The sequence below is a fragment of the Theobroma cacao genome, chromosome 4 (assembly GCF_000208745.1).
Source record: "Theobroma cacao cultivar B97-61/B2 chromosome 4, Criollo_cocoa_genome_V2, whole genome shotgun sequence".
In the NCBI taxonomy this organism is placed as follows: Eukaryota; Viridiplantae; Streptophyta; class Magnoliopsida; order Malvales; family Malvaceae; genus Theobroma; species Theobroma cacao.
In genome coordinates this window covers 24,157,592-24,175,221 of record NC_030853.1, presented here as the reverse complement: position 1 = coordinate 24,175,221, position 17,630 = coordinate 24,157,592, and the positions used below count along the sequence as shown (strand labels likewise).

The 17,630-nt window shown below is 35.1% G+C and overlaps 3 protein-coding genes and 1 pseudogene across 3 annotated transcripts; 2 read left to right on the top strand and 2 right to left on the bottom strand.

Annotated features, from left to right (window-relative positions):
- LOC18602405 lies at positions 20-4,162 on the top strand (annotated as a pseudogene).
- Positions 4,758-9,840, top strand: LOC18602404 (2,3-bisphosphoglycerate-independent phosphoglycerate mutase). Its single transcript, XM_007033758.2, has 9 exons — positions 4,758-5,091; positions 5,873-6,000; positions 6,217-6,367; positions 6,476-6,679; positions 7,225-7,643; positions 8,102-8,294; positions 8,370-8,465; positions 9,019-9,174; positions 9,445-9,840. The coding sequence occupies exons 1-9, from the start codon at positions 4,927-4,929 to the stop codon at positions 9,607-9,609; spliced, it is 1,677 nt and encodes a 558-aa protein (XP_007033820.1). The 5' UTR covers positions 4,758-4,926; the 3' UTR covers positions 9,610-9,840.
- LOC18602403 (probable E3 ubiquitin-protein ligase ARI3) lies at positions 12,593-14,585 on the bottom strand. Its single transcript, XM_018119345.1, has 2 exons — positions 13,927-14,585; positions 12,593-12,832 (listed from the first exon to the last, which is right to left on the bottom strand). Exons 1-2 carry the CDS (start codon positions 14,577-14,579, stop codon positions 12,640-12,642), a joined length of 846 nt encoding a protein of 281 aa, XP_017974834.1. The 5' UTR covers positions 14,580-14,585; the 3' UTR covers positions 12,593-12,639.
- Positions 15,939-17,228, bottom strand: LOC108661615 (E3 ubiquitin-protein ligase RNF144B-like). Its single transcript, XM_018119078.1, has 2 exons — positions 16,576-17,228; positions 15,939-16,130 (listed from the first exon to the last, which is right to left on the bottom strand). Exons 1-2 carry the CDS (start codon positions 17,226-17,228, stop codon positions 15,962-15,964), a joined length of 822 nt encoding a protein of 273 aa, XP_017974567.1. The 3' UTR covers positions 15,939-15,961.

Genomic DNA, 17,630 nt, shown 5'->3' with positions numbered 1-17,630 from the left:
TCTCTAAAACTAACCCTGACTGTTGAAATTTATTACAAAAATGCCATGGACACTTATTTCCTCAAGTGCAGAGCGGTGCGGAGTGGTCATCTGGATACAATACGGTACGGCAGTTCAGTTCCTTTCAGCAGTTTAGATGTGCTTCCACCATATCGACTGTCGCAGGAACATCATCAAACAAATCCCCAGGTTTCTTTTTCTCTCTCAACTTTTTTTTTCCTTTGTCTCTTATTTATGTTTTTGCTAAAATTTTAGGAGCAATGAAAATTAAAAGAAACCCAAAAAAAAAAAAAGAAGAGAAAAGATTAAAATTTTTTTTCCTGATATTGTTGTGCTGTCTGCATTTACTGTTTTAGAGGGTCAAATTTGCAGAGCATGTCCAACATAGTACTTTTTGAGGATATTTTTGTGGTTGATAAACTTGACCCAGATGGTAAAAAATTCGATAAAGGTACTTCTTTTTCTTTTTGGGTAATTCTTCTTTCTCTGGTTTACCCCGTTGAATATTGTTTCTTGTGTTTCTTTTGTTGCTTTAGAATGTGGAAGGTGGAAATTGATTTTGTTTTTCTTCTGCATGATAAGAGAGTTTAAGGACGAAAGATAACATTAAGTTGAAACCATTATCTGATAGGAATGTTAGATTTATTGTTGCAAGAACAAGTTTTCTCCTGCTAAAAACTCCTTTCACTAGATGTTAGTTCCATTTTGATTGAGATATTAGCTTTGGATGGCATTAAACCTTGCCCAATTCAATTACTTGTTTAATGCTTAATCTCCTTCCTTCCTCTCTCTCTCTCTCTCAAACAAGCTCAATTTTTGTGGTTCCTAAAACTTATTTTTATCTGGAAAAACACATTTACGCTTGGACTTTATAGTTTTAAATCAAATATATTTAGAAAATAACTACTTCATGAATCATTCTTAAAATGACATAAAGAACATGAATCATTCTGAGTCTGCCACTCTTCAGCCTCCCTCCCTTTCTTTAAATTTGTAAAGAAAAGCATGCTTTTGCATATACTCAGTTAGCAGCAAGGTCTGAATTTAGGATTGTTTATGGGCCAACTACCTATATCTTGGCTTAACAAGAAAAACCTGCATATATCTCGAACCAAGTCTAAGTGGCATTACTAATGAAGCAACTATTTGACACTTTCAAAACATAGAAAGTTGTAAAAAACAGAGTAAGGAGGAGCCATTGCATTCTATTTCTTTTGCTTGCAAAACACTTCTAATTAATGCAATTTTTAGGGAAGGAAAAGTTTATGTATTTATCTTTGAATACTTCTCAAAGCTATTTCATTTCATGTAATACCTACCATTTGAGCTCCTATACTTAGGAATAGAAGTGCAAATGAATGTTTAGCTATGGCAGCTATAATGTAGTTTAATATGGCAAATTGATTATTTGCTATACTTTACTCTGAGTATGTTTACGCTGTTCTTGGTTATAATGGATATTACCAATCAAATTTTGACATATTTTAAATAAGTGCTTTGATAGGCTTTGCCATTTATATTCTTCTATTTCTATATTTATGCAATTACTTGTATTGAAGCACGGAGCCGGAACTGCGACATGTTCATGCACCTAGATGTGAATGCAAAGATATATCCTATATGCATGTTGGTGACAAATTCACAATGGCGTTGGCTCATACACTGAAATTAGATGGTACACCTCACGGGCTATTATGCTCTGGTAGTCTTCTTACACTTGTAGTTGTATGTTTAACATTTCTTTGTTAATTTCTTTGCTGCAAGAAACTACTTTGTTGTTGTGAATGAAATGTGCATTTAGATCTTCTTAATTCTTATCTTGGGGGTTTGATTTGGATGGTAGCAGTCATTGTTCCACTCTTGACTTTTTGGGGTTGCTAATGGAAACCATGCTTCAGTTTTCAATTGGTTCAGTTGGATATCTTGTGTGCTAACATTTGAATCTAATTCGTAGATGCAATATTTAGATAGTTGAGCATTCTGCTTGTCATGAAAGCTTTTCAGAAAGTAGATAAACACATATCCAATCAGACGTATATATTTAGCTTTATGCATTTCTGTTTTCAAATCTCTGATTTAGTTTCTTATGGCTCTTTTCACACAATCTTATTATAGATTTTGAAATAAATTAAATAATAGAAATGAGCATAATTTGAGTTCTTGTCGAGGCATATTAACTGCTTTTCTTCTTCTTTGTGTGTGTGTTGGGCTCCTGGGGAGGGCATGTTGGAAAGAGAAGCATCTATGAAAGCATACAGCTTGAAATTAAGATTTCTACTGAAAGCCTCGCCCTCTCAACCACCATGGTTTACCCCAAGTGGCTACTGTGAACTTAATACCATTGGATGCATGCAGCAGTGGTTTGCAATCATAGGTTAATTAGTTAACAATAGTGTCTTGTTAGTCTCAAGTTACAAAAGAAGTTAAATTGTTCGCATGAGTTGCCACATAATTACATGTCATTTCAATCTGTCTTGATAGTTTCAAAAAGAAATTCTCTTCCTTCCAAGTTCCTTATCTTCTCCTCCCTCTCCCTAATCTGTTTTCTATTAGAACTGATCTTTAAATGGCAAGTGATAGACCAAAATTTGCCCCTGAAAGGAGGTGCAGAATATCAATCTTTCCTATCATCTTCTTTATCCAGAGACTCTGACATAGGCTAGTTTTTTCTTTGCTGTGCTTCTCTGTCTGAGAAAATCGTTGCTGCTTAGAAAGGTTCCCTGTTCCTTTGTCCTCTTTGCGTGCATAATTAATGTACCATATTCTATTATTTGATAAATAGCTCAATAAAACTGCTCAATAAGAGAAAGAACAAAGAGAGAGATCATTTGTTGTCATTTTGGACTATATAATTGGTTTTGCAAGTAACCACAATTATATTACCTCTGAGTACTTTTCATTTGTGGGACCTAGAAATGAAACCCTTAGCTTAGTTGAGACAAATTTAACTACATGGCACTTTTTGTTTTTTATAAAAGAAGTGGAGCATAGAACACCAAATTTTGGGTCTTTATTGATCTTTTTTCTATGTGTGATCTTTTATGTTGATCTTTTTGGTTGTATTTTTTGGAATTGAGTTAGAGCCATGCACTGCTAAAATCATAATGTTGCTTGATTGTGCTTGATTTTTACTCGGGATTTTTTCCTGATAGAATCTGGGTTTATAGTGAGAAGTGGCAGAACCGTGAAAAGGAAGAAGGAAAGGATAAAAAGATGATGAGGTGAAGAAAGGCAGACTGTGTAGCTATTAACAGTGGCAGGAGACGTGCTGAGAATGGGTTTATGGATTGAGAAAGAATCAGATAGAGAGAGAGTATAACTTGGGAGACAAATATAGTTGTGTGTTTGTCTGTGAGAGAGGGAAAATTTTTTGACTTTGTAATCTGACACCTGGTAATTATGTGCCTTGTATCTCAGAGAAGGCATGGACGTTTTAATGTTTGTAGCACCTGGGGAAAGGAGACTAGTAGAATTTCTTGATCATCAACTAATTAAACCTCCATACCATGATCATTACAATTAGAAATTCTGGGATGTTCTAGTTAGGAGGTAACCTCTTTGGATAAAATGTGTATTTGTGTGTGTATATATACATATAGTTTGTTTATGTGTGTTAGCTTAAACATGTTACATATACCATATGTTCTTTTGGCATATGCCTAATACAGTGTACTTGTATTCCAGGGTGGGAGGAAGTCTCTTGCAGATAAGTACGAGTACATCATGCATGGCAAGCTATACAAGATCTCCGCTGATGGTTCAGGGAAATCGCTTAAAGCGTATGTCATAGTACCCAACTTGGCCATTTATCTGTTGTATTCCACAAGTGTCTCCTGTCTGATGTCTTTGGGCTTGGGTAGTCTTACTTGATCTCAGAATTAACATATGCTCTTATGTTTCCAGGGAGATGATTGTTTCGTCTGGTGGGCTTCTGATGATGCTCAGGGGAGAAGCTTCTCATGTCTCCCAGTTTGAACTTGACCAGAGGCTGTTTCTCCTCATGAGGAAGCTGTGAAGCTTTATTATGATTCCTCACATAGCTCTTAATTAGCGCTAAAATTATTGGCTTGCTTCTATTTATGATGTTATGGACTATGCTTGGATCAAACAGTGTCTTCAAAATTTTGATTAAAGCAACCTATAAATAGCAATTCACAGCAAAGGGTAAAATTAAAAGAAAGGAAACTTGTGGGAAAAAGGATACCAAAAAGATTCCAAATAATATTCTTCCTAGCATATCATCAGGGAAGGAAACAAGGTAGGTAATAAGTATATTCTTCTTGGCATCATCCAAGTGTCAAATACTTTTGAGGTACTGAACTCTTTGATCTTCCATCTTTAACCCAAATGCTTATTTAATCTATTAATACTTCATTTAATTAAATGTAATTGCTCTAACATCCCATTGAGATATCACCTAAACCCTAAACCCTAAATGCAACTGATAAATATCACCTAAAGATAAAATCATATTTGAAAAAACTGGAGATAACCCACTCAATTAAAATAAAGATAATGACAAAAAATTCCAAAAAAATAGGCTCATAACATATAATAATTACTAGTATTTTCTTGTGTAAAAACTGATTAAAAAATATTTTAATTGGCTGATAATAAAAAAGTGGGTTCGAGGCTTTCCAAAGGGTACTTCAGGTTCAGGCATGTTAGGTAAGATGATCACGTGCTGATGCACAAGCCCATGGGTTTGCTATGCTTTGTCTCAACGCCATTAGATTCTATAAAGTCAAACCTGAATGGTTCACGCCTAACGCCGTCACCTTCTTGCCATTCGTCAGGTTTTAGGATTCACTTTTCAGCGTTCACTATTTCACCTATCGTCGCTGGTTTTTCGATTTTTCATTTATAAATAGTGAACCCTCCGTCTGTTGTAACCAAAAACTAAAAAAAGGGCAACATTTGTTAACAATGAGGAGTTCAGGACAGGTGTCGTGGAGGTTGGAGGATCACCCTAAGCTTCCAAAGGGTAAGACCGTGGCCGTTGTTGTTCTCGATGGCTGGGGCGAGAACAAGCCCGATGAATTCAATTGCATCCATGTTGCCCAAACTCCCACCATGGACTCCCTCAAACAGGTTTATTTCTTACTATCAGTGTTTGTTTTTGAATCTCAATGTAAAAAATTGTTATCTGCTGTGGGTAATCATTAAGTTAACAATTGATACCATCTCTATTGCTATTATTTGGCATGGATCCCATTTTCTCTATGCAAATGAGGCTTACTACTTGGGTTTTTTTTTTTTCTTCTTTTGAAAGTTTGGTTTTAGTTTTAGGCTTTTACTGATTAGATCTATATATTGTTAGTTGAATCTATTGTTGTCATTCTTACATTATCTCTGAACTTAAGAAAAAGATTGGGAAGTTTTTAACATTTGGGTATCTCGTCTGATGTTAAAGTGTTGTATCTTTAGCTCAAATGGCTGGGCTCAGACCTACCCTTCTCTATAAAAAAAAAAAAGAATTTTTAAGGTATTTAAAAAATAAATAATGATACTTTTATGTAATCTGACTTTATAATTTGAAAGATGTTTGCTTAATGAGATGGTGTGATTTGTTTGACTGATAGTACAGTGCATCGAACTATTGATATATTTATACATACATACAAATATATATATATTATTTATTGGGCTTCATAATTTACATGTTTGGTGTATAGTTTATATCAGCTTTATTCCACCAATTAGGATGGGGGGTAAAGTTAAAAAAAAAAAAGCAATTTATGTTACTTTAAACTAAAGGAATCATAAATAATTTCCATTTTGGGACCTTGTTACATTCTTTTGGTTCATAAAAGGATTCCTTATGTGATTATGTAATGATACTTAATTTGAGTGGAATTGGTCTTCTTGATAGGGTGCGCCAGAAAAATGGAGATTAATCAGAGCTCATGGAACTGCTGTAGGGCTTCCAACAGAGGATGACATGGGAAACAGTGAAGTTGGTCACAATGCTCTTGGTGCAGGGCGCATTTATGCCCAAGGGTAAGATTTTAAGGGAACTTGTTGTTTGTGAATGTGATCGATATTTTGACAATTTAATTTAAAGTAGGCTTTGTTTTACCTTCTTATTTCATATTTTGCATGTGTTTTGCTTTGTGTGCCCCCGCCCACCCTCCCTTTCTTGCCTTCCATGATGGACTTGTTGGCAAATTACTGTGCAGCCAGTGTTTTAACCTATTAATTCATTTGTAACTGTAGGGCTAAGCTTGTTGATCTTGCTCTTGCCTCTGGGAAAATCTATGAGGGAGAAGGATTTAAGTATATAAGCGAATCTTTTGAAAAGGGAACTCTGCACCTGATTGGATTACTTAGTGATGGTGGTGTCCACTCCCGACTTGATCAATTGCAGGTAATAGTTTGTTGATTCAGGACAGGCTCCTAGCTTTTCATGGTTTGACTCTAATGATAATTATTTTCCATTTTGTAAGGTCATATATTTACTTATCTTTTTCTGCAGTTGTTGCTGAAGGGAGCTAGTGATCATGGTGCTAAAAGAATTCGTGTTCATGTTCTCACTGATGGTCGTGATGTTTTGGATGGTTCAAGTATAGGCTTTGTGGAGACTCTTGAGAATGACCTTGCAAAATTACGTGAGAAAGGAGTTGATGCCCAGATTGCATCTGGTGGAGGCCGCATGTATGTCACAATGGATCGTTATGAGGTGAGAAATAATTGTCAGAGTCCTAAAAGCATGTAGACCAGTTAATGTGACTCTATTGTTTTGCATTAACCATTTGCAGTGGTTCTGTTATTTTCTTTTTTCTTTTTTTTTCAAAGATCTGAAAGAAAGAGGAATTTTGATTATTGTTTAATCAGTCTTTGTTTTTCTTTTGTTAGCTTTTTTTATTCCTCTATTTTTTTTTTGATTGATTTTCTTCCTCTGTTGTTGCTATTGATTTTATGTAAAAGTAAGAACCATTGAATGATTCCTATAACAGCTGTGATAAGGAAGCCATCTCATGAATGATTTTGGCAAAAAAGCATCCTGGTGTGCAAATTTTGTTGGCCCCTTGGCTTGAGACATAGTAGAACCACTTATCTGTGTATCAGAGTGGATTACTGTTCAGACAAGGCACAGAAGTACCTGATGAATCACTCCTAAGGAAAAGATTCTAGCTTGGCCAAATGGTTGGATCATGAATAAAATGTTTTGTCTTTATTTGAATGCATCAAGCAGCTCATTTTTTGTGAATGAATCTTTTGTAGAATGACTGGAATGTTGTCAAACGAGGATGGGATGCTCAGGTTCTTGGTGAAGCCCCTCACAAGTTTACAAATGCTGTTGAAGCTGTGAAGAAATTGAGGGAAAATGCTAATGACCAGTACTTGCCTCCCTTTGTCATTGTTGATGAGAACAAGAAGGCTGTGGGCCCGATAGTAGATGGTGATGCTGTTGTTACTTTTAACTTCCGAGCAGATCGTATGGTTATGCTTGCCAAGGCACTTGAATATGAAGATTTTGATAAATTTGATCGTGTAAGATTCCCTAAAATTCGTTATGCTGGAATGCTTCAGTATGATGGCGAGTTGAAGCTTCCAAGCTGCTACCTTGTTTCTCCACCTGAGATTGAAAGAACATCCGGTGAATATTTGGTGCATAATGGTATCCGTACTTTTGCCTGCAGGTGTGTTTAGCTCAAGTTATTATAATCCATATCTGTGATGTGCCTTGGTTTAAAGAACAAAGTGTTCAAAGGAAATGAGTTTTTCCTTTGATTGATCGCGCGAGGGGGAATATGATTTGACCAGTGGCCCATAGGACTACATATTCTATCATAGCTTGTTATCAAGCTTCTTTCATGTTACATGTTACCTCTGTTTTTACTTTGTAGTTTGGAAATTCCAAGCCTATATACTTATCTCTCAATGTCAAAGTTATTCCAGGCCTCTAGCTGTGATCACCAGGAGAAGGGAAGGTTCATAAGATTTGTCTTCTACCATTTGTCTGTTGTAGTGGTCAAAGAGTTAAATGACTAATTTTATCTTGGAATTATCCTTTTAGTGAACTGTGAATTATAAATTGTTATGTCTGATTATTTTCTTGCTTTGCTGTATGTTAATTCTCCCCTTCCTGGATCAACAGTGAGACTGTCAAATTTGGTCATGTCACTTTCTTCTGGAATGGAAATCGCTCTGGCTATTTCAAACCTGAAATGGAAGAATATGTGGAAATTCCAAGTGATATTGGCATTACTTTCAATGTTCAGCCAAAGATGAAGGCATTGGAGATAGGTGAAAAGGCTAGGGATGCAATTCTGAGCGGCAAATTTGACCAGGTGATCAATGGACTAATACTAAAAAGGCATTCAAATTGGTAAAGATGCTGATTTTCCCTTTTATTATTGGTTTAGGTACGTGTGAACATACCAAATAGTGACATGGTGGGCCATACAGGAGATATCCAGGCCACAGTTGTGGCATGCAAGGCTGCTGATGAAGCTGTCAAGGTATGATGGCTCTAGCTCATTCTTTAATTGTTAGTTGGACTTCCTAATGATTTTACGACATTTTAATGATTTATAATCAGTTATCATTTTGCTAGTAATAAAAAGTATAATTACAAAGATATAATAAATGTAGATGTGTAGGGGAAAATGATGTTAAATGGGTCATCCCTGTTGGGCTCCTCTCCAGTTCACTAGTTGAAGCATGGACTGGCACTGTCCAGTCTACAGTCTGTGTAAGGCACTGGAGAGGGGCCAAACTCAACCTTTATATGATGTTAATCAGAAACCAGTTTTTCTTTTGCTATTTGTTTCACATATCATTGGGTGTATCACTCGGTTTTGAATTCACACCCAAGTTTTTTTATGGTTAAGTTGTATTGGTATATCCAATTTTAGACTGAATCATAGCAAGTTTTGTAGAATACCCATTTTTGACATTCACACCCAAGTTTTTTTATAGTTAAGTTGTATTGGTATATCCAATTTTAGACTGAAGCATAGAAACAGTCTTGTAGAAGAGCTTTCCGTATTTGATTATATGGTTGGGCTGCAGATGATCCTTGATGCCATAGAGCAAGTTGGTGGAATATATGTTGTGACGGCAGACCATGGCAATGCTGAGGACATGGTGAAAAGGAGTAAGTCTGGCCAACCTCTTTATGACAAGAATGGCAACCTCCAGATACTCACCTCCCACACTTGTCAACCTGTAAGTTTCTAAAATCTATGTTGGAAAAAAAAAAAAGGGAGGAAAAGATCCTGGATGTGAATTTAGTTTTATCTAATATATATGTTGGGGCGGCTTGAGGCGAATTTGCATATTACATTCTATCTATCCTTTTTGGCACAGAAGAAAGAGAAGGGCACATTTATCAAAACCTCTTATTTCTTCAGTCAGAATCATTTTTTTGGTTTCTCTTGAGTGGGTGAAAAGTTTTACTTCTCAATTTCTGATTCATAGTTTGGATTGTCTGATCAGGTACCTATTGCAATTGGAGGTCCAGGAGTGGCACCTGGTGTTAGATTCCGCAAGGATGTTCCTGATGGTGGACTTGCCAATGTGGCTGCAACCGTCATGAATCTCCATGGTTTGGTAGCTCCTAATGACTATGAGCCAACACTCATTGAAGTAGTTGACAACTAGGGTAGCATGAGAACATGCCCTAGATTATGTATTGCGCTATTTTGCACTAAGGCGAATGCCGAATCAAACAATTTAGAATAAGTATTATTTGGTTGAGGCAAAAATTTTAAATGGTGTATTTTGGATGCCATTTGTGGTTGAGTTATAATTCCGAATTGTGTACGGAAAATTAATTTTGGGCTTCAATGCCTCTAAATTTTACCTCATAATTATCTCTCACTCGTTCTTGTTTCTTCTGCACTGTTGTTTCTTATAAATGGTTAGTTTTAGGATTGATTTCCTTTCATATATTTATTATAATGTTGTTGTATTGCTTTCCCAGTGAAATTTGATTTGGTCATGAGGAGAAAGGAGTGATTGTGGAGACAAGGAGAAGGGTGTGAGCAGTGCAACCGATTTGGGTGTTGGCAGTGGAGTTTGAACTCTTGTATGGGCCAAGCCTACAAAACTTCTCACTTTCGATAGAACTCTGTTTCCTCTTTAACATCATTGGGTTTTCCTCTCTCTAAATCGTGGCATATAATATTCACTACTCAAGTTGAGCATATTCCAAATGTCAAGCTGTGCAAATTATACCATGTGTATCACGTTAAAGCTAGTTTATAATACAAGATCATGTATAAGCATATCAACTTATAACAAAGTCAAGTTCCACATTATTTTGAATTCCAAATGTGGGCTAAGTTTATAATATATATTCTAGGGTTCCTTAGGTATAAAATATTCTAGGATTCTTTTTTTGAAAAAAATATAAGGTAAAATAAAAAACAATCATGGGATTTGACAAAATATACAGTTACCATAATTAGTTTAAAAAAAATTCTTACTTAAAAAAAATAATAAGATTAATTATCAAGTTAAGTTTACATGAAAAAACAAGTGTACTCTTTATTATTTTTTTTAATTTCATATTTTATTTCCTTTTTGGTTTGTATAGCACTACTGTAGCTCCAAAATATTTCCTATATAAAATATATATGATATTAGACAATATATGGCTCCACAACATGTCCTCACTTTTTGGCCTATCAACACTTGTATGCCGAGGGATGCTGTCTCGTTTTTCAAAGTTTGAAATTCTCAGCAAAGTGCAGAATGTCCTTCACTATCATTGGGTCCATTTGATTATTTAGAAATGATATGATATTTGATGGAAAAATGTGGGATCTGATTAAAGTGAAAGAAATTGTCAAAATAAGATTGACAAGATGGGTTAAATCTAAATGGCCGAGTGACATCGCCGCAATTACCGAAATTGCAAATGATCCATCTACTGCTTCGGCCCCTACCTTAAGAAGGCTGACCAAGAGCAAGGTCACTTGGGAGTGTCCGGCTGCGGTTTGGTTCAAGTTCAACCCCAATGGGGCGGTAGAGGATGTCCAGGACATCTCGGAATTGGAGGGGTGTTACGTGATGACAAAGGGGCCGTCAAAATGGTCTTCTCTAAGAAAGCAGGTTGGGGAGATGCTAACCTGGCGGAAGCTCTTGCAGTTGGGGAGGCCATGATCCTGTTTGCTACATCCTCCTGGGCGAACTCCACTGGCATCATTATTGAATCGGACTCAATGAATGTGGTCTCCTGGGCGTCACTTCCTGAGAAATCCCCTTGGAGTCTAAGACAACTCTTCCTCCAGATTGCTCTTCTCAAAGGCAGAGTTGCGGGTTGGCAGATTAGGCATATTCTGAGGTCTGGTAACGAGGCAGCAGACAGCCTCGCTAAACCAGGGATTGATAGATCTCATGATCTTCTTCGCATCTGCCCCTAGCAGTTTGAGTGTTTGTACGACTGCGCTTTGGATATATATGCTGTTTTCTTTGACTGCTGAGTTGAAGTTGCAGGTTTGCTCAGAGCAGAGACAGCTTTTTGATCAATCTCACTCAAGATAAGACAGCCACCATTCTAGGAACGCTATGACTCCTTTTTTTGGTTTGAAAGAGGAGGAAACATCCAAAACAGTCATGTTTCTTACTCTTACTTTCCGTGATGTTTTGTGGATGGTAGTTTCTTGCTGATTCTTCATGATTGTTTATATTTTGTACAGCTTATAGGCTGATTGCTGGTTAATTTTTGTAAACCAGCTTTCAGGAAGGGCACCTGGACTGAGTTCTCCCTAGCCAGGCCCCTTCTCTTGTTCACGGGGATTCCCCCTTTGATAGTAATGGAAATTACTTAATCTTCAAAAAGAAAAAAATCATGTCCTCACTTTGGACACCTAGCTAGTCCACCTCTTGTTTTCTATTGATGTCATCGTTGCAGTACTCATTCAGGAGCAAAGCCGATGGAACAAGCTCCATATGTGCAGTAAAAGCAGGTGTCTAGAGGGGTGCTCTAAGACAGTTGCATAGCAGAGAAGATGAGAAATGATTTGAGATGATAGGCCTGCATCAGGGTTTGGGACTCCAATTTTGAAATGGGAGAAATGGGGTTTATACATGGCATGGGAAACACCTACATCTAATTGTATAGTCCAACATATACCAAAAATATTTTGTAAGTTTAATCAAAATATATAGGATCAGTACTATATAATATTATCTTTCTTTAGTTAAATAAAAAAGTATATTATAGCAATGGTTCAAGGGATATGTTAAATTCTATGAAGGCCACAATAATTCTTTTTTTGCATTTGATTAAAATTCAATTAATACTATTTCATTGTTATTAAAATAGTCCTGATTTGAAGTTACTTTCTTTTCTTACTCGATATTTTGGTATAATTGCTTTCCTTATGATTTAGATTTATGCAGTCGAATTGGAGTCTATGGTTTCACAACTTTGATACAAAATTTTTTCCTTAAATACTAAATATAATACGTATGCAAGAGAAGGATAAAGAAATATAGAAAATATTAGCTTATATATGATATGCAATATATATATATATGATTGATATTCATGAAAAATCATCAACAAAACATGCTAAATCAAAATATAATTAATTGTACAAGTAAAATGCAAAAATAGTATTTGTTATAATTACATCACATTCTATATATACTCCTAAAATAGTTAAAAACAGAAGACATAATTTAAGAAATTCGAACGATTAAAATTATAAAACTTAAAAACAGTACCGATATTACAATTAAACGAAATGTTAAAAAGAGAAGTTCGAATCGACGCACTTGGGTGCAGCAAGCTTGTCGAACGCCAGTGAAAAAAATTGTTGGTGGACTACGGTTGATTTCTTTTCCGCATGCATGGCAAAACAAATTCCCACATCTGTATCCATAAGGAATCATATTAAGTTTACAATTCTGACTAACTTTTAATTTTATTATTTTCTTTTTTTCTTTTTTTTTTCAGAATTTTGTTATAAAACAAAAGTAAAAAAATAATAAAACTTAAATCATAATCGAATAAAAATGAACAAATAATTAAAAGATAATCTTAATTTTACATAAGCAAATTCAGGAATTTTTTTAATGTGGTGTCATAACTAAAATAATAATAATAATAATAATAATGATTAAAAAAATATAAATATGTTAAAATCCATAAACTAGAATTTTAGAATTAAATAAAACATGATCTTATATACTAAATTATCAGATTAAACAATTAACAATATCACAATTTTCTATTCATTACTCAAAACTAAATATAAGCATCTGCAATCCATATAAAGTTAAATATAAAAATTAAATAATTAAACAATATATCTATAAAATAAATAAAAAAAAGAAAGACTTATAATTTTAAGATATTTTTTGACATGTAATACTATTTTCTATTAGTTAGATTATAATTATGAATTCAAATGATTAAATTAATAAAAGGTTTTTAATATTTTTTCCATTTCAAATTAACTATTCCATGTGTTGGATTGAAACATTGATAAAAAAATTATTTTGACTTTAATTTTGTATATATATATATATACACACACATTAAAATTTAAATAAGAGACAAAAAGAACTGTAAGTGTAGATAAAGTTTTTACAGGACCCAAAAAGAAAAGTATAAACTTAAATTGAAGGGAGTAATTCTTCTTTACCTAAAGGTTTTTTTTTTTTATTTGGACCTGAGGGTATTACTATATATATATATAATATAATATGATTTTATGATGAGAAAAGTGGGATCAAGTTAGGTAAGTTGGGCTCATGAAATTCTGATCAATTGGGATTTGGATTCCATTATTCATTAAAAAGCGAGTCTTAGTTTTGACCTTTTTCTAGTACAATACTCTAATATTCTAGTTTCTTCACTGTTAACCAAAGTAAAGCAAGATTGATATAACTTTTTAAACCTTAAACAAGAAGGATACCTCAAATGAAAAAAAAGAGAAAGAGGGATGAAAAACAAGAGTATACCTGCAGTCTATTAACATACAGCCACCCTTTCGCTCCACAGCATTTCCACACTTAGGGCACCTAGTCCACTTCATTTTTTCTATCAACTGTCCAGCTAGAACATCGTTCTTATCTCTGAACGTTCTCTTCTCCCTACATCCATAACCCGCATGCCATGGACTCTTGCATCGAAAACAAAACTTCTTCTTGCAGTTCGGACAGGTAGACCTGTCTACCTTATCGTTGCACTCGTTCACGATCAAAGCTGAGCAATCTCTATAGGGACAGTAAACGGACCTGTCAGAGTAGTACTCTAAAACAGTTGCACTGCAGAGAAGATCGCACCATTTGTTGAAGAGATGGTTTGAGATGACAGGTCTGCAAGAAATCGGGTCCAGTGAAAACTCGCAGTCAAGGGCGGGGCAGCTGATATTGGCGATATTGTATTCCAGCACCTTCGCTTCAATATATTTAGCTATGCAGTCGGAGCAGAAATCATGCTTGCACATGCTTCTGTTCTTGAACTTGTTGTTTGCACTGACAATTTCGATGCAGATCTCACATGTGAAGTCTGAATCAGGCTCTTGTGATTCGGATATTTCATCTTGTTGGCTTGGTGGTTCGGATATTTCAGCTTTTTGGTTTTGTGGGAGCTTTTGCAGCGTGTTTCCCATGTTAGGGTTTGGCTACAATAACAAATAGGTTTAGGTTTAGGTTTAAAGCTACATAGAATTTAGAGAGAGAATTACGGTATAAGTGGAATTCTACTTGGATTAACATACGCAAATCGGGGAGAGCGGACTACCAGTCGACCTCACTAACGGGCCGACTGGTATGTGGACCTCACTAACGGGCCTTATACAGACAACGTGGGAAAGGAGGGAGAGAGAGAGAGAGAGAAAATACGGGAGCCAATTTTGGTAGCATCAGCCGGCCCAATGCAGGCTCTATTATACCCTACTGCTTTTCAAAGTAAGAAATGTTTGACCACTATTATATATACTATATTTTAACTTATATATATATGTATTAGTTTATTTAATTATATAAAATTGAACTCCACGTGTGAGATTATAAGTCACTTGTATAAATCCGCCTCCGTTGTGTTTTAAAAGATATGAAACTTATCCATTTAAGACTAAAATATCTTTATCATATTTATTATTTTGTTTTTAATAATTTTTTTGACAGACTTAGAATTTATTTGAATTACTTCAATTAAATTTTGTGTTTTTTAATTTATAACATATCCATTGATAAGAAAACATCTTTATGAAAAATGTAATAGTAAAATAGGAAATGAGAAGTAATTATTAGACTCCCACATGAATGGGAGCCTTTGGTGGTTTGGGACTGAATCTTTGGAGCATTAGGTAGGCAAGAATCCAAATTCGATGAGGTGGTGGCTATAAAAACTGCCCTTTTTTTCTAAATTTTTTTTTAGTACATCACAACATGTGCTCTTAAGGCTTTCTCATTGTAAGCTGTCTTAAGCTTCGTTTATTGATATTACTACTTGAAAGAAAGACCCCAACATGAAGGTGTGGGACTCCAATTTTAAAATGGGAGAAATGGGGTGAGAAAGAGCTAAATTTAATTGTGTAGTCCAACATATACCAAATAAATTTTGTAAAATTGAATCAAAATAGGATCAATACTATATATATATTAGTATATATAAAAAAAGTATATAAGAATGGCTCAAGGGATATGTTAAATTTTGAGAAGGCCATAATAATACTTTTTGCATTTGATTAAAATTCAATTAATACTATATCATTGTTATTAAAATAGTTCTGATTTGATGATACTTTCTTTTCTTATATGATATTTTTGTATTTCTTTCTTTATGATATAGATTTATGCAGTCGAATTGGAGTCTTTGGTTTCACAACTTTACTTTGATACAAATTTCTTTCCTCAAAAATCATCTTCAAAACATGATAAAACCAAAATACATATAATTGTACAAATAAAATGAAAAAAAATAATACTTGTTATAATTACATCACACTTTATATATAAGCCTAAAATAGTTGAAAGCAGAACGCATAATCTAATAAGTTTGAACGAATAAAAATATAATTATTATTAATAAAATTGTAAAAAATGTCAAATGACGAATTTCGTACCGACGCATTTTCTCGCAGCAAGGTTGTCGAATAAATGTTCGTTGAGTAGGGCTGATTTCTTTTCCGCATGCATGGCAAAACGCATGCCCACATCTGTATCCATAAGTAATCAAATTAAGTTTAGAGTTCTGATTAACTTTTTATTTTATTATTTATTTTTCTTTTTTTTTGACAATTTTATTATAAAACAAAATTAAAATGTAATAACCCTAAATCATAATTTTGTTATTTGGACCTAAGGGTATATTAGTATATTATATATAATACAATTTTAAGAGGAGGAAGTGGGATCAAGTTGGGGTCATGAAATTCCGATCAATAGGGATTTGGATATCATTATACATTAAAGGGCGAGCCTAAGGTTTTTTCTTATTCTAGTACAATAGTCTAATATTCTAGATCCATCACTGTTAACCAAAATAAAGTAAGATGGATATACTTTAACTTTAAACAAGCAGGAAATCACAAATGAAAAAAAGGAGAGAGAGAGAGAGAGAGAGAGAGAGAGAGAGAGAGAGGGATGAAAACAAGAGTACACCTGCAGTATATTAATAGACAGCCACTGTTTCGCTCCACAGCATTTCTACACTTAGGGCACCTAGTCCAGTTCATTTTTTCTATCAACTGCCCAGCTAGAACATCGTTCTTATCTCTGAACATTCCCTTCTCTCTACATCCATAACCCGCATGCCATGGACTCTTGCATTGAAAACAAAACTTCTTCTTGCAATTCGGACAGGTCGACTTGTCTACCTTATCGTTGCACTCGTTCACAATCAAAGCCGAGCAATCTCGATATGGGCAGTAAACGGACCTGTCAGAGTAGTACTCTAAAACAGTTGCACTGCAGAGAAGATCGCACCATTTGTTGAAGAGACGGTTTGAGATGACAGGTCTGCAAGATATCGGGTCCAGTGAAAAATCGCAGTTGAGCGCGGGGCAGCTGATATTGGAGATATTGTATTCCAGCACCTTCGCTTCAATATATTTGGCTATGCAGTCGGAGCAGAAATCATGCTTGCACATGCTTCTGTTCTTGAACTTGTTGTCTGCACTGACATTTTCGATGCAAATTTCACATGTGAAGTCTGAATCAGGCTCTTGTGATTTGGATATTTCACCTTTTTGGCTTGGTGATTCGGATATTTGAGCTTTTTGGTTTTGTGGGAGCTTTTGCAGCGTGTTTCCCATGTTAGGGTTTGGCTACAATAACAAATAAGTTTAGGTTTAGGTTTAAAGTTAACATAGAATTTAGAGAGAGAATTACGGTATAAGTGGAATTCTACTTGGATTAATATACACAAACGGGGGAGACCGGCCTAAAGGATCGAATGGTTTGTGGACCTCACTAACGGGCCTTAGACAGACAAGGTGGGAAACGAGGGAGAGAGAGAGAATAAGGGAGCCAGTTTTGGCAGCACGAGCCCAATGACGGCATGCGAGGAGAGGAGGAATTGAAATTAGGCTGGATTAGGGAAATGTGAAGGATGGGCTCCATTTATTAAAAAAATTGGAGCCCAAAGACAAGGGCTGAGTTAAAAAAAAATAAAAAAGATAAAGCAGGACATAAATCCTCTTCCCCCTCTAGTGTGC

Excerpts from the sequence above, each read along its gene's own strand:
- LOC18602404 (XM_007033758.2), top strand. The coding sequence starts at position 4,927 with ATGAGGAGTTCAGGACAGGTGTCGTGGAGGTTGGAGGATCACCCTAAG. Across the intron at positions 5,092-5,872 it reads CCATGGACTCCCTCAAACAG|GGTGCGCCAGAAAAATGGAG; the intron begins GTTTATTTCTTA and ends TCTTCTTGATAG. Across the intron at positions 8,466-9,018 it reads CTGCTGATGAAGCTGTCAAG|ATGATCCTTGATGCCATAGA; the intron begins GTATGATGGCTC and ends GTTGGGCTGCAG.
- LOC18602403 (XM_018119345.1), bottom strand. The coding sequence starts at position 14,579 with ATGGGAAACACGCTGCAAAAGCTCCCACAAAACCAAAAAGCTGAAATA. Across the intron at positions 12,833-13,926 it reads TGTATGTTAATAGACTGCAG|ATGTGGGAATTTGTTTTGCC; the intron begins GTATACTCTTGT and ends TTATGGATACAG.
- LOC108661615 (XM_018119078.1), bottom strand. The coding sequence starts at position 17,228 with ATGGGAAACACGCTGCAAAAGCTCCCACAAAACCAAAAAGCTCAAATA. Across the intron at positions 16,131-16,575 it reads TGTCTATTAATATACTGCAG|ATGTGGGCATGCGTTTTGCC; the intron begins GTGTACTCTTGT and ends TTATGGATACAG.